Source organism: Myodes glareolus, chromosome 8 (genome assembly GCF_982192425.1).
Source record: "Myodes glareolus chromosome 8, mMyoGla1.1, whole genome shotgun sequence".
In the NCBI taxonomy this organism is placed as follows: domain Eukaryota; kingdom Metazoa; phylum Chordata; class Mammalia; order Rodentia; family Cricetidae; genus Myodes; species Myodes glareolus.
In genome coordinates this window covers 82,211,167-82,225,758 of record NC_142033.1, presented here as the reverse complement: position 1 = coordinate 82,225,758, position 14,592 = coordinate 82,211,167, and the positions used below count along the sequence as shown (strand labels likewise).

Sequence of the window (14,592 nt, the reverse complement as noted above, 5' to 3'; positions counted from 1 at the left end):
AATGTGATTGACAGATTACAGACAATTCTCCCACACCAGGTGTGTGTTTAGCTTATATCACTTGAAGTTCTATAAGATCAGTCTTTACCATATGTGTGATAGCTCCATGCATGAACTGAAATTTTTCTTAGTCTATGCCTGTTTCCAACTAGTGGGAAAACCATGTGCCAGTTAACATGGCCAGCACTTATCTACAACTCACTCCCAATCCATCTATCCTGGATGAATGGAACCAGCTTCCTTAATAGCAGCTCTGATGGAGAGGTTATAAGAGGATTTCGATACACCCAGTTTCAAACACACATCCATTACTGGACTAGTCATTCCTTTCACATTAGCCACGTCTGTTTCATCTCTTACTACCTTCTGTGGCTAGGGTTGGATGGGAGCAATGACTCACCCAGAAAATGAAAACTAGGCTGCAAAATGTTGGCATTAGTGAAAACGTAGCTCTGTTTTTATAATGAAGTAAGTCTGTGCTTCCTCAGGCTGAAATTCTAATAGGTACATTAGGATTCTAGGGCGAGACATATTTCATGCTCTGAAGGAATAAGCGTAGGTTCATGCAAAGAATAAAATATTTGACTCAATATAACCAGCTCTATTTTTTGGGGGGGTTCGCTCATGCTTTCCAAGTCTTCATCATCTTTTTTTCCTCAACATAGCCGTGGTCTATGCTGAGTTTCCTATACTTACCACCTTCACCATGGAATGGTCTTCAGAGGCTTGGGTGAATTAATTGGCAAAGACATTACGATAAGATACTAAGCAGTTTCTACCAAAATAAAGAGGATATGATTTTGAAGAGTCATAAGTTCACTTCATGAGAACTGTGAGAATTGGTGAGAAGGAAAGAGAGCACAGCACTAGCCATGTAGCACTACTAGCAGAGGGTCTCCCAGAGATTAGTCTTAAACCCACCTCCTGTAGCCACCCCAGAATATTTGCACATTTGTGCACATGCAGCCATGTATACTGAGCCCTGTGTACATGAGACACTGTAACCCTGGCCACTCAGCAGCACCCAGCATTTCCCAAGATGCCTGTGGTCTGTCCACTTCTCATCAGACTACTCATCTCTACCTTCCAACAAGCTTGTTCCAAAACCTGCTTCAGTAGTCCGCTTCATGATTCCCCCATCTAGAATGACTGTTCCATTCACTACGTTTCCTGACATAGAAAACCACGGACTTCATCACCTCAGATCTTCAGCTGCAGCACTGTGCTTAGATGTAGCTTTAACCAGTTACATGTTTCCATTGGAGATCTCCAGGACTTCCATAGGAGCCTTTTCTAGGTGTTCTCTACCTTTTCGAGAACTGCCATATTGAAAATTCTAGCATCATTCCATGTCTCCTCCCCAGATCCAGGCATTGCAAAGGCTCTTCTCCCTTATATTATAGACATTCTCCTTAACCACAGAGACCCTCACTAGGGTGCAGTTTCTTGCAGGAGACAAGTCTTTCCCTCAGAACCTAACTAAGCCAGTGGAGATACTGACATGTGGTTGAGCAAATATAGAACACTGTGATGACAAATCCTTCTGAATATCAGGCATTTTCCAGTCCTCCTCTCCTACCAGATTTATAAAGGACTATGATGATATGATAACAATGCTGCCCAATTATAGATCATTAAGCATAATTTTGGTGACAGGTCCATTATTTTTGGCATATAACATAAGAAGAGCTTTTTAAAATTGAGTGGAATGATGTAGCCATGAGATAATTCCCTTCTTTCACCTCTGCTTTTTCTTTTGGCCCTTGTCTCTGATAAAAATGAAAGTTATGAATTGAATTTATGCTAAACATCCCCATTTTAGCAGTAAGGACTCCAGACATTTCTAAGCAATGAATGGGAGAGAAAAAGCCTCAATTTGATTCATTTGCAGCATTTTATCATTTTCTTTAATAAATGTCAACATTTTTAGTGTGTTTGTGTAGCTGGAGGTGTATACCAGTGGTAGATTGCTTGTCTAAAATATAAAATACCCTGAAGTTGATGCCTAGCATCCCAGGAAAAAAAGAGTTATGCTGGTTTTCCTGACTGCTAATCACTGAGGCAATATCTCACTAGACAAAAAAGAATTCAATAGTATTGCCTGACAGTGAAAAAATATAAAATATATCTCTCATTTATGAGCATATTTTGCAGAAAATGTGTTTAAAATATATCTTGAGCAAACAGTATATTCCGTCAAGGTAGATTTTTATTGGGCTATGCAGTAGGAATTAATTCAAAGAGGAATAGATGCGGCCTAAAGCCTTGCCTATTAGAGGAGGAATTTTTTTGTTCATTTTTTCTACGGAAGGTGCTGATCATGAAAATATAGTTAGTAGCCTCTTGAATCTTTTGGTTGCAATTTTTAATTGGTGAAACATTTATATGAAAGTACTGATGTTTATAAGCCAGTGGAATTGCTGCAACTTGTTGTAATCTCTTGAACTCAAGATGATAATTTTCAAGTGCTGCTTTCAAAAGGAAAAAGAAGCGTGGTTGTTTAGAATTATTCTGAAGATACATAAAAACATTTTGAAATGCATCGTGTGAATTTTCATTGCTCCATCAGAAGCACTTGCCTTATTTTCTCTTTGTTCCCAGGACATAGAGCACAAAGAACTAAGACAATGTAGGTTGAAATGAAGGACAAACATCAATTGTGAAATCAACTCTTGAGGACTCTCCTTTCTTGATGACAAGTGACAAAAGAATATTATGTAACATTTTCCCTTTATTGATCAAAACAATGGAAAAAATGAATCCATTGTAAGTTTAGATTCTTCTTGATGGATGGTATTTCATCTTGAGGAAGATAAGGAAATTTGAAGTATTAGAAGTAGAAATGGGTTTGTTAAATCTGATCTTCAAGCCTTCTAGCTTGTCTAACACCATATGATGCTGAATATCCGTGCTTTACTTCCGTAGCCTGTGACTAACTGGAAGCTGCTATTCAGTGTTGCTATGCAACATCACAAGAGAGCCTTGGACCACAGCAGGGACCCCCAACAGTGATTGAGATTCAAAATGCCATTCCAAATGAATGTTTGTCATTTTTGTACCATACTAGATTTGAAAAAAAGTTAAACTGAATCATCATCAATTAAGGATTGAAGAAATTGATATTTAGGGTTTGATATTTTTCCCCGATGATTCTGTGAAAGTCATATATAAATGAACAAGTAGAGGACTAATAGTAATGGTCTAATTTTATACATATATTTTGGTTGATGATTTTATACATGTATTTTCATCATTTGTATGTGTATTAAAAATGTCAATAAAAAAATTAGTTCAGCTAATAGTCAGTAAAATATTTATTACACAAGCATGAGGACCTGAGTTTGAGTCCTAGGACCATAAAGAGCAACAAGAAAGTCAGGGTAAGGGAGAAATGAATGACAGCTGGCAGACTCTCTCCCTGGAGTCTGATTGGGGATTGCTGTCTGGAGGAGGTGACATAGGAGCTAATTGAAGGGCTGTATGGTGAGAGCAAAGAAGAATCATAAAGCTTGTCACCAACTCACGGGCAGGAAGAATTGCAGGCTACGTAAGTCAGTGTGTGTTAGTTACTTTTCTCATGTGGTGAAATTCCTGAAAAGGCAGCAGTGGGGGAGGGAGGGAGGATTGGTTGATTTCAGCTTACAGTTCTAGGGTACAGCCCCTTGTGCTGGGGGAAATATGGCAGCAGTAGCATGAAATATCTGATCTTCTCACTTCAGGACTCAGAGAAGAGAAATGGACGTTGGTGCTCAGGTTGCGATTTTATTATCCCGTCTAGCACCTTGACCCATGGAATGATGTCACCCACCCTTAAAGTGGGTCTGCCTGCCTCAATTATGGCTCTTAACCCAGTCTGGAGATTCCTTCACAGGCAGGCCCTGAGTTGTCTCCTAGATGACACTGGGTCCTCCCAAGCTTGCATTAGCCACTGGGAAACAGATACTGTTTCGTCTTCAGTCTTCAGTCTGCTAAGCTTTGCAGCTTGGCACGGTGCTGCCCACCGGTAATCCCAGCACTGAAGAGGCTGAGGCAGGAGGATGCTGAGTTCCAGGATAGCCTTAAAAGGAATCGGAACAACTCTTGTTCATCAGTGCTCTGAAATTTCGTGCATTGCCTTCTGCATTTGTGCCTCTCACACTCCCTCTGGAGTTCCCGCTTGCTTCGAGCTCTTTTGTGAAATTTGTATTCTTATAAGTGTTCATTTTTTCATGTTCTTTTGTTGTTCAACCTCTCACATAAAGAAAGACATGAAGAGCTTTTCCTCCGGTTTGTTGGCTATATGCTGTTAGTTGCTGTTGAGATATGATGTTTAGAGATGTGGAGTGTGATTCATATTGACACACAGTAATGTCATTGGAGTGTGCACTTGCACACACCTATCGCCTACATCAACATCACAAGTCCAGGGGCTACAGATGGGAAAGGGGTTGACTTTGGAGCACAGTGTCTGGTTCTAGCCTCGAATCTTTAGATCTAGAACCTACGTCTAGTGACTCAACTGCTGCCCTAGAAAACAGCTAGTCTACAGTGGTGGACTATAGTCCTACAAACTCCAGCTCTATGCACGGAGCCTTCTGACATCCTCGCTATGGATATTTAACGTGTCTCCAATTAGCAGGATGACTGCAGTGTTCCCGACCAGGTCTCAATAGAGACAAACTCTGAAGTCAGCTGAAGGTCACACACAACTCTGCACATCATCCCCCTGTGTGTTGCTTCTTAATGCTCACAGGCACCAATCAACCACTTGTGCTTGGGTTCTGATACCTTTTAATTTTACCTTCCCTTCCAAGTTCATCTCTCACACAAAAGCTTGTATTATCTCAAGTTACAAATGAAGACAGGACCCAATGTTGAGGAGGAACGCCATGAGCATGCAGATTATGTAGACCACATTTCCAGCATCATTCTGTGAGGCTGCTGGTCAGACCAGAATGGTTTACTTCTGTCTATTCTTGATGTTTTTGTTTGTGTGTTTAAGGCAGTCATTTTATATTATTTCTTTAATTTTTGAAATTATAATTACCTTATTTCTCTCTTTCCTTTACTCCCTCCAAACACTGCTATATACCCCACCGTACTCTTTTTCAAGTTCATAGCTCTGTTTTTTTCATTAATTGTTGTTATATACTTAATGTGTATATGTGTGTGCATATATATGAAGTCATTTTAAGTCAATAATCAGACTACAAACAGTTGCATTTATTATCACTAGTTTGAATATTTAATCACCATAATTGCCTGGAGGATGCATGTTTAAAGAGCTAATTAAGGGTTTGAAGATGTAGCTCCTTGGTTGGGCACTTGCCTAGCATGTGCAATGCCCTGGTTAAATCCCCAGCACCACAAAGATAAATAAAGAAAAAGACTAATTAATCAAGTGCCCAGTTTTTATGGGAAAGTTTACATTCAATTATGCATACACATAAGGCCTCTTCAGAGTTAATATGTTTCTGGAGGGTGCTATTGGTTTGGCAGAGAGTCTTCCTTACTTAAATCTCCCTGAATCACACATTTCAGATAAGTCAAAGGGATATTGCCCATGTTAGGAAGCATGACACCCTGAGTGGCCTGTGTTGACCTGTCTTTGTGTGTCCTCTCCAGTGAGCCTGCCCCTGGGGCCTGGCAGCCACTGCAGCATGGGTGGAGTCTCACAGGTGCCACCAGAGGCTGAGGAGACAGCATCTGTGGGCAGTTGTTTTGCGTCAGAGGATACAACCGAGGACTCAGGGGTGATGAGCTCTCCCTCAGATGTCATCTCTCTGGACTCACAACAAGACAGCGTGAGATCTAAGGACAAATGGTCCACTGACCAGGAGGACTGCAGCGACCAGGACCTAGCTGGAACTCCAGAACTTGGTCCCCAAAAGAGCCCATCGTGGGGGAGAAATGGCTCTGGGAACTCCATTCTAAGGTGAGTCATGGAATAGCTGGAGGTGGGGCCACCTACACCCACCTCCTAGTTTTCAGTGGAAGAAGGCTTTGTCATGGTGATCCGAATAATGATCGTGTCCCAGTGCTATGTGCCTTCCACGGATGTGCCCTGGAGTTAGCAATTGGTTAACTCCAGTCCTATCTTCATGCTGCGTGTAGACATGAAGATGTTTGTAAGCCATGCGTCGAGAATGCTTAGTGTGCCTTGACACCGGATCCAAAGGCACGGTGGTTGTAGCATGCTTTTCTGCTCAACAATGTTAAAAATCACCCTTGATAACTCGTATACTATCCATTCATGTATATATCCTTTTTCATATTAATGGGCTTAGGTTATTCCAGGTTTATAGGACTGGAAATAATAAGTAAACTACATATATGTTTTTGTTTAATATTGAGAATTTTCCAGAGGAGAAATTAGATCATCAGAAAATTTATCGGCTACATGGAATATCATCAAATAGATGCTCTGTGTATCTCTGGTACCCTGTCATTCCATGTCTACACTAGTGTTTGTGGTTAGTAGACATCTGAGCTTTGCCAATCCCATGGGTGTCAAATAGCATCTCAAGTATCTTCAATTCGTAGTCCTTGGGTAGTAAAAATGACTATGTAATCTGTTTACTATTTGATCTTACTTTTTATGAATTGTTTTTGTGAACCTTATCTTTTTTTTTAATTGCCATTTTTTAAATTAGTAACTTCATCGTTGGCTTTTTGACCATGAGGAGTTTCTAAGTCTGCAGTTTGAATTAAACTTTGTTATTTTAAATTGTACCACAATCGCCTTATTAGGTCATATGGTTGAAGGTGTCCTTGCCTTCCAAATGCATGCAGTCTCTGCACATATAAGGGATTGTTCCTATTACCTCAAGGACTTAATTGGCTGAAATGCTGTTGCTAGCTTACACTAGGGTGCTTCTCTACTTGTGGTTTATATTTAGGCATGGTGTGAAAAAGTCTGGTTTTTCACCAGGATTCACTTGACAAGTTTCAGTAGTTACATCACCCTGGACTGCTTTGCATAGCACTGGTCCCTATTGCCATCCTCTGTCTGACCTTGGTCACCTTGCTGACTGGGTGAAGAAGAAAAGTATCTGTGACCTCTAATCCTGACTGATACACTAAGTTATCCCAAGAGATGGCCTCCCTCAGGTCTCTCCTGTCGGGAAATGAAGAACTCTAGGTTGGAGGAGGTTTTTGGCAGAACTTTGTCAGCTAAACAATTATTCTGTCTCAGACCACGGTATATCATTGTGTATTTTTGAATATGAAATTCAGAGCATTGCCATGTGACTTGTAAGCAATGTCTGTAGTGTCAGAAGGGGTTGAAACTCAAGGGCTGGACCTGGCGTGGGGTGAGGTCAAAGAGCATCATTAAGGGAGAAGACAGGGTGAGTGGAGTACCTGCAGGCTTGACCTGAAGATCGCAGCCCTTTCCTGGACATCACCTAGCGAGGAGGATATAGACCTTATGTGGACAGTATCTGAGATGTACCAGGCATCTAGATTGGTTTTTCACATCTCACCAATTTAAAACGCTATTAAGTAATCTGAACATCCACAGTCAGACTAAACAGATGTGCAGCCGCGGTCAGCCCTCAGGTATGCCCTTCAGTAAGTGTATAGGAATGCCTTCACTATTATGTGATTCCTATAGAAGCACTTTTACCCTGAATGCCCATCTGTAAACTTTCAGATATTGATACAACTATTCAGATATTTCCTGTGCTATAGCACTTCAATAAGTACGCGTATAAATATATTTGGGAAGTCACCATATTCTCCTCTGACTCCAGATCTTTTCCTTAAATTTTTTTTATTCATTTTACATACCAACCACAGTTTTCCCCCCACTCCCCTCCTCCCACTTCCTACCCCAAATCTCCCCTACCCCATCCCACCTCATATCCACTCCTCAGAAAAGATAAGGCCTCCCACAGGAGTCAACAAAGCCTGGCACATCAAGATGAGGTAGGACCAAGCCCCTCCCCCTTGCATCAAGGCTGAGTAAGGCATCCCACTTTAGGGAGTGGGCTCCAAAAAGCCAGCTCATGTATCAGGGATAGATCCTGGTCCCACTGGCAGGGGCCCCACAAACAGACCAAGTCACACAACTGTCGCCCACATGCAGAGGGCCTAGTTTGAGCCTATGCAAGCTCCCCAGCTGTCTGTCCAGAGTCTTTGAGCTCCCATAAGCTCCAGTCAGCTGTCTCTGTGGAGTCCCCCATCACCTGGACATGCGGAGCTCATCCCAGTGCTTAGCTGTGAATCTCTGCAAGCTCTTGAAACCTTGCAGACAAGGCCACCGGTTTAAACATCCCTCTACAAAAGGCCTCCCCTCCATGTGGTCTTTAGGGTGAGTGCTCCCTTAATCACTGTTTGGAAACTGTTCAGTGTCACCCTCCTGCTGGGGTTCACACTTAGTGAAGATGCAGGTGCATGAGTCATGTGACTAGAGAGAAAAATGACTCTCTTAATGGAAATGGTGGCTCTGGGGCTGGGAGGTTGGCTCAATGGTCAAGAGCTCTTATTGATCTTACAGAGGACATGATTGCAGTTCCCAGTGCTCACATGGTGGCTAGCAACTATCTATAACTATAATCTGAGCAAGCTGATACAGTCTTCTGACCTTTACAGGTACCAGGCTTGTATGTGTAAGTATGTACACATACATACATGTAGTCAAACACTCATACACATAACATAAACTCCTTAAAAGCAATGATGAGTTTTGTGTTTAGTTCCACAGAATACCACACTGAAAACTTGGATTGTAAAAAGGCAGAGAAGTGTGGGCAGGATTGAGGGTCTGACTGCTCAGCAGAATGCAGATGGGGCCTGGTGGAGCAGGCATCTTCCAGAGATACCAAAGCTGGGAGGGGCCAGAATTAGGGAAGTTACAGGCCATTCCAAAGGATAGTGGCCCAGAATCAAGGTAAGATTGTGAAGTAACAGAACTCACAGGACTGTAGCCTTAACCTTGGCCATTTAGACAGGGAGAAAAATAATAAAGAGTACCAACAGAAAATAGTGGTCGATGCAAGTAATAAGGAGTATGTTTCCTGGCAACCTCCTAAGGAGGACATGCTTCTTGCCCCTTGTAGTACTTTCCCCACCCACTGTGTTTATACCTGAGTTTGTACCCCAAGGGCATGAACTCTGCTCTGGGTGGCTAATGTTTTATCTCTCCTTCCAAACTCCTGCCTCTACCCAGGATAATTCCAAACCAATGCCTAGTTTCTGCAACTGATATTAATATGGCTATTTGTGTTCCCAGATGGGTTCACCCTGCATGAGACATAATGATGGTATGAGACCAGGCTATATTATGTCCCTCCTGTCACCTCTGAATGCCAGACCCTAGGAATTCAGGGACATCAAAGGTTACCCTTTGCCATAACAAGCAAGGTCAGGACTCTAGGATGAGAGTAGATTCCAGTAAGTTGCCATGGATACCCTCAATGTGCAGAGAGTCTCCAGTACGGAGTCAGTCACTAGGGAGATAAGGACTACCCCGATAAGGACTACCCGTGGTTTCCACGTTACTAGCAGAAGATCTTCTGTTGCCGCACCTCCAGTACTCAGGAAGTCACTAAATGTTGTTTGAACATCATGTAAAGATGAATCGTGACCCATAAAAGTCCAAAAGGTCCACCTTTTCTCAGGCATCTCCTTTCTTTTGTCTTTACGTGTCAATGGCGTGTGTATTTGGGGGTATAGGATTGCTTGGGTTTACATGTTTAAATCTTAGACGCAAATATTATTTCTTCCCAAGCGTCCATCTAAGAATACTGTGAGAGCCATCCTCTGCTACTAGCTATGTTTTTTTTTTTCCTACTGTGCAGTCATGTGGTAGACTTACTGCCCTGATTTGGTATGGCTGAGGGTAGAGACTTAGCTCATTGCCTCTAGGACTGCTTCTTCATTGCTGCTTGTGTGGATGAATACCACCCAGCGTCCTCGGAGTCTAGGTTTTAAGTTGAAGAACATCAGTAATAAAACTCTGCCTTCTAAAACACTAAAGCAAGTCGGAATGGTTGACCATAATTCCAGTTTACTGTATGTGATACAGTTCGAAAAGTGGGTACTTTTCCATCAGCTCAATTGATTAGATCCAGTTGCAAAGTTTTCATTGCCCCGAATTCAAACTCTGCCCTGAAATTGGTCCATCGCCTTTCTGTTGTCTTCCTCTGAACTTGGTACACAAAACAAATTCCCAAGAGGAATTCTGGCCTAACGTGACATAAGCATGTGGTGGTGGTCCCTTGTTCTGGGAACACCCAGGAGTGCCTCTCTGAGCTTCATCAGTACCTTTGCCCTAGGAAAATGCTCAATAATTCATGCTGGATGGACTTATATATCTCTTACACCTGTCTGTTGTAGATGACCTGGGCCAACATTCTTTATTCTTACAGAATAGCTTGGCAAATGTGTGTCTTTAGCCTGCAAATTCACCTCCCTTTTCCATTTCTTCCTCAGTAAAGTTGAGATATATGTGACATTTCCTCTTAGAATGGTGCCGGCATATTGCTCGCCTTAAAAGGTGGAGCGCGATGCTGTTCTTGTCGCCCCTGCTTTCCTTTACAGGTCCTGGAGGAGTAAAAGAAGCGGGAGTCTTTGGATAGTCCTTACGATCATTTCCAGCTCTGCTTGCCTGCCTCCTCTTCCAGCTATAACATCTGTGTCTGAGTAGAAATAATAGGGAGAGAAGGGAGAAGCAAAAGGGTTACTGCCCCTCCCTCTCTAAGAGGACCAAGAATGGAGGAGCTAGCAATGTTTCGAAGCAGTGGATCCCCAGAACAACCCAGCTGTCACAGGCAGCCTGTCTCTATGTCAGCATCACAAAACTCTGAGTTCTAAGGTTCTTTGGGGGAACTTCAGTAGGCAAAAATGCTGTCAAGTGTGACTAAGAGAGATGACTCCGTGGAGTTGAGTTTTTCTTAACAGTGGAGCAAATACAGTCACATGCAGAGCCTCTCAAAGTAGAAAATACGTTATAGCTTCAGTATCACAGAAGGTGGTAGAAAGAATGTAAGAGCCAGAGGGTGAGGAGGAGTGTGGGGAAACACTGTCTGCTAGGCATGACACAGCCATTGTACCCATGAACTCACAGTAGCTGTAATTATCGACAAAAGACTTGCGCCAAATGGAGCCTGTCCACCATCCACCATGCTTACAGGCGGGGTCATGAAGCCTCATACCTCTCATTTTGTCAGGAGTTGTTGACAGGTAACGGTGCTGCAGGAAAGGGAACTCACTTTCCTCGGTGCTGTGGCTACTGGTACGTTATTCATGTTCTAATCAACAATCTCCCATCCTAGTCATAGTTAAAACTAATTAAACTCAGTGGGTCACAAATAATAATAATAAAAACAAAACATATGAGAGTGGAGGGGACTTGGGAAGAAGGAGTCAGCAGAACTATGAAGAGGAAGAGAGAAGGGAATGGGGTAGAAATGGTCAAAATGTGTTACATAAATGTTTGGAATTTTCAGAGGACTTAAAAAATCGTGTATATGTGTGAAGAGAAGTATAGCTTCTGTTTTTGTGGTAAGAAGGGACCCCTCTCCCATCCCATCCATTGTCTCTACTCAACCTGGCAACCCTTTAAGGGTCTTCCTCGCCCCAGCTTGTTGGTAGTGGTAGGATGGTAGGACTGGGGTTCATAGTTGTAGTTTGAGAGAAATTCTTCCCTCTCTGCAGGGCACATGGTTCCAGCAGCCTTGCACGTAGACTGAGACTAGAGTAGAACTTGGCCCTGGATTCTACCTCATCCAGCCTCTGGATCCCTAAACTAGAACTCCAGGAGCGGTGGCCACAGAAGGGTCAGGAGTCATTCATGTAGTGCAGACTCTGATGCCTGGAGTCTAGAAACCATGGGGCCACAGGAGCATTTATAAACTGCACCATGACCATGTACACCCCTGAGTGTTCATCACCATCCGCACTCGGTAGCGTCAGGAGCAGTGAGAAGCATGCTATGTATTGTACAGTTCGTCGATGGAGAATTAGAATACACACGAATGTGGAAAGCCTTGGGGACAACACTCATTTGGTAGGGTCCTTGCCTTGTTTACAAGAGGCCCTGATTTGATCACCAACACTACAGAAAAATTGTGGAGTGTTGCACTCGACTGTCGCCCCTAATCATACTAGCTGCTAAACACTTGCCACATGACTGTCCAAGCTGAAATAATTGGTATGTGTAGAAAAAAAACCACAAATCTAGTACCCAGTAAACAAATGTTTTAATCACACGTATAAATAAAGCTAAAACTAAAGTAAGGAAAATTGCGTTCGCTTCTCTCTTTTAAACCAGGATTGCAAGAAAATGTAAAATTACACATGTGACCCCCACCCCCATGTGTTAAACACCAGTGTCAGACTCCAAAGCCTTATCGCTGGGGAATGCTTACAGCTGCAGTGAGGGGTCAGCATATGCAGCAATCATCCAGCTTCCCAGGCTGCCTGCTCCCAGGCTGCCCTTATCATTCTGCAGGAGCAGGGTTGCTTTGGTCTCCGTAAGCAAATTAAGCTCCTCTCTGAAAACATCATGATTTTCCTCTCAGACATTTTTCCACAATCGTATACATTTCTTGGCGAAGCTCAGCCGAATCAAAAGCAAACACGACAATGTGTTGTGGGTTTCTTAGGATTCGCGATGAGTCAGAACCGTGCGATTCACCCTGCTCCTCACCTTTTCTTCCCAATAGCAAATGGAAAGAAAACCTCACCATGCTCCTATTTGTCCTAGCCCTGAATAGACAGGACAATTTCCTCTTCTCATCTGCCTGGAGCAACACAAACAAACGCTGAGACCAAGCTGGGCGAAAGCTGCCACAGCAGGATAAGAGGCATACCCACTCTCCCCACTCTGAGTTCCCAAAGGAGAGGCAGATGAGGCAGACGAGCCGCCCAGACAGATGGGTTTGGAAGTCCCCAGTGCTCTTTGCTTGTCCCTCATGCCTTCCGTAGCCCTGACATGAACATGGTCCCATTCTCTGCAGCCATCACCTCCAGGTCTGTGTGAGAAAATAGCTCTGGCTATGTTTATTTAACATGGGAAGGCTGATAGCAAAATGCCCACTCAATGTTTGTTGGCTTTCTGTTTTCTTGGTCCTTAGCCACAATAAACTGCCAATGAGAACTGTATCTAAAGATTTGCTCATTGCCGGGCGTGGGGGAGGAAGCCTGGGAAAGAAACATCCGTGCGCATTTGCTTTATGTCAGCAGATGCGTTGCCCTCTGCCCACTATACTCTGTTCAGTGCTACATGCCTTGTGCTCTCCTGGAAGCCCAGGAAGTGACTCTTCAGGCCCCGTTATTAAGTCCAGGTAAGATGAAAAGAGGAATGCTAGTGTCGTGCTTCGGTGTAACCCTTTGCAACAATGGAGAGGGGTATGGAGGAAAAGCAAACACCACTGGATCCCTACCCCCAGAAACCTTAGCTAGGAAAACAAAATTGGTAAACTGACATTGGCATTCACCTTGACGAGATAGCCCTCCATGCAAACGCTCAGGGCCAGGAAATAGCAATCCTTGAGGTACATCAAGAATCAGACAAGCTGAAGAAGCAGTGAGAAGACCACCGCTACTTTTGGCTTATGAGAGTGTAGGGACTTGGCCCCCAAGAGCCTGGCTTATGGAGTACACTTTGGTGTACTCCATAAGGCACCCGGGTTAGCTCCTACTGGCATATGTCTACTCCTTCCCAAATAACTCTGACCCTAAGAACACAAATCTCATCCAAGTGCCAGGGAGCAAGGCCAGGACCATGGGAGAATAGGGGTGTGCTGGCAGGGTCTGAGACTGGGTGCCAGCATCAGTGAGTGGAGAGGGAAGTCTGTACGTCTGTACAAGGCAGTAAGAGGAAAAACACTGGTCAAGGGAAAGAGGGCATGGGTGAAGGGATAGATTTAGTAGAATCTATAGAACCTTAGACTTGAGCAAGACAGTTGGTCTAGATGCAGAGAAGAAACCAGTGGGGAAAGCCCACATACCTAGAGCTGAGTTTCTAATGGCTAGAGGAGTTGAGACTGATCCTGGGTGGTAGAAATATTGTGATTACAGAGCCTACTCAAAATCGACTGTAGCCTTCTCCCTCACGGATGGCCAGGAGGCTCCTGGAGGAAAGAAGACCTTGCATACCATTCATGTGGGAAACATTTCAACTCTTTTACAACAAAAAAAATGTTAACAGTGTAGAGTCTGAAAACTGTAAAATCAGCATGTCAGTCCTGGGAAACAGGTTAGAAAAGTGCTTATCATATGATCATGAAAACCTGAGCCCAATCTCCAGAACCTGCATTAGAAAAAAAAAGCCCAGTGTGATGACACATGTGTCTTTATTTTTGCACAATGGAGGCAGAGACAGGAGGATTCCCATAGCTCACTGACCAGACAGTCTAGCCTACATGGAGTGCTCTAGAGAGAGGTCCGGTCTCCCAGACTTTCACACTCATGCACATAAAAGGACCCGATACATAAACATGCCCTTTTTAAAAACGGCTTTATCACACAAGATGCATTATGGTAAACAGCCTCCATAAACCATCCTCAGTAAAGCACACGGGTGCACACCTAGCTCGCCCTTGTCCCGGGGCGTCTGTGGTGTTCTCACGTCATCACAGTTATCCTGCATATAGTTCTGTGTCT

General features: G+C 43.4%; 1 protein-coding gene across 10 annotated transcripts in view; it reads left to right on the top strand.

Moving 5' to 3' along the window:
* The window catches only part of Cobl (cordon-bleu WH2 repeat protein), a 228,956-nt gene that overhangs the window by 189,103 nt on the left and 25,261 nt on the right, over window positions 1-14,592 (top strand). For all 10 annotated transcript variants that reach the window (XM_085692229.2, XM_087909188.1, XM_085692224.2 and 7 more), the window contains one exon: window positions 5,605-5,914. In XM_085692229.2, coding sequence (XP_085548355.2) covers window positions 5,605-5,914 — 310 coding nt within the window. The remainder of the gene's footprint in view (window positions 1-5,604; window positions 5,915-14,592) is intronic.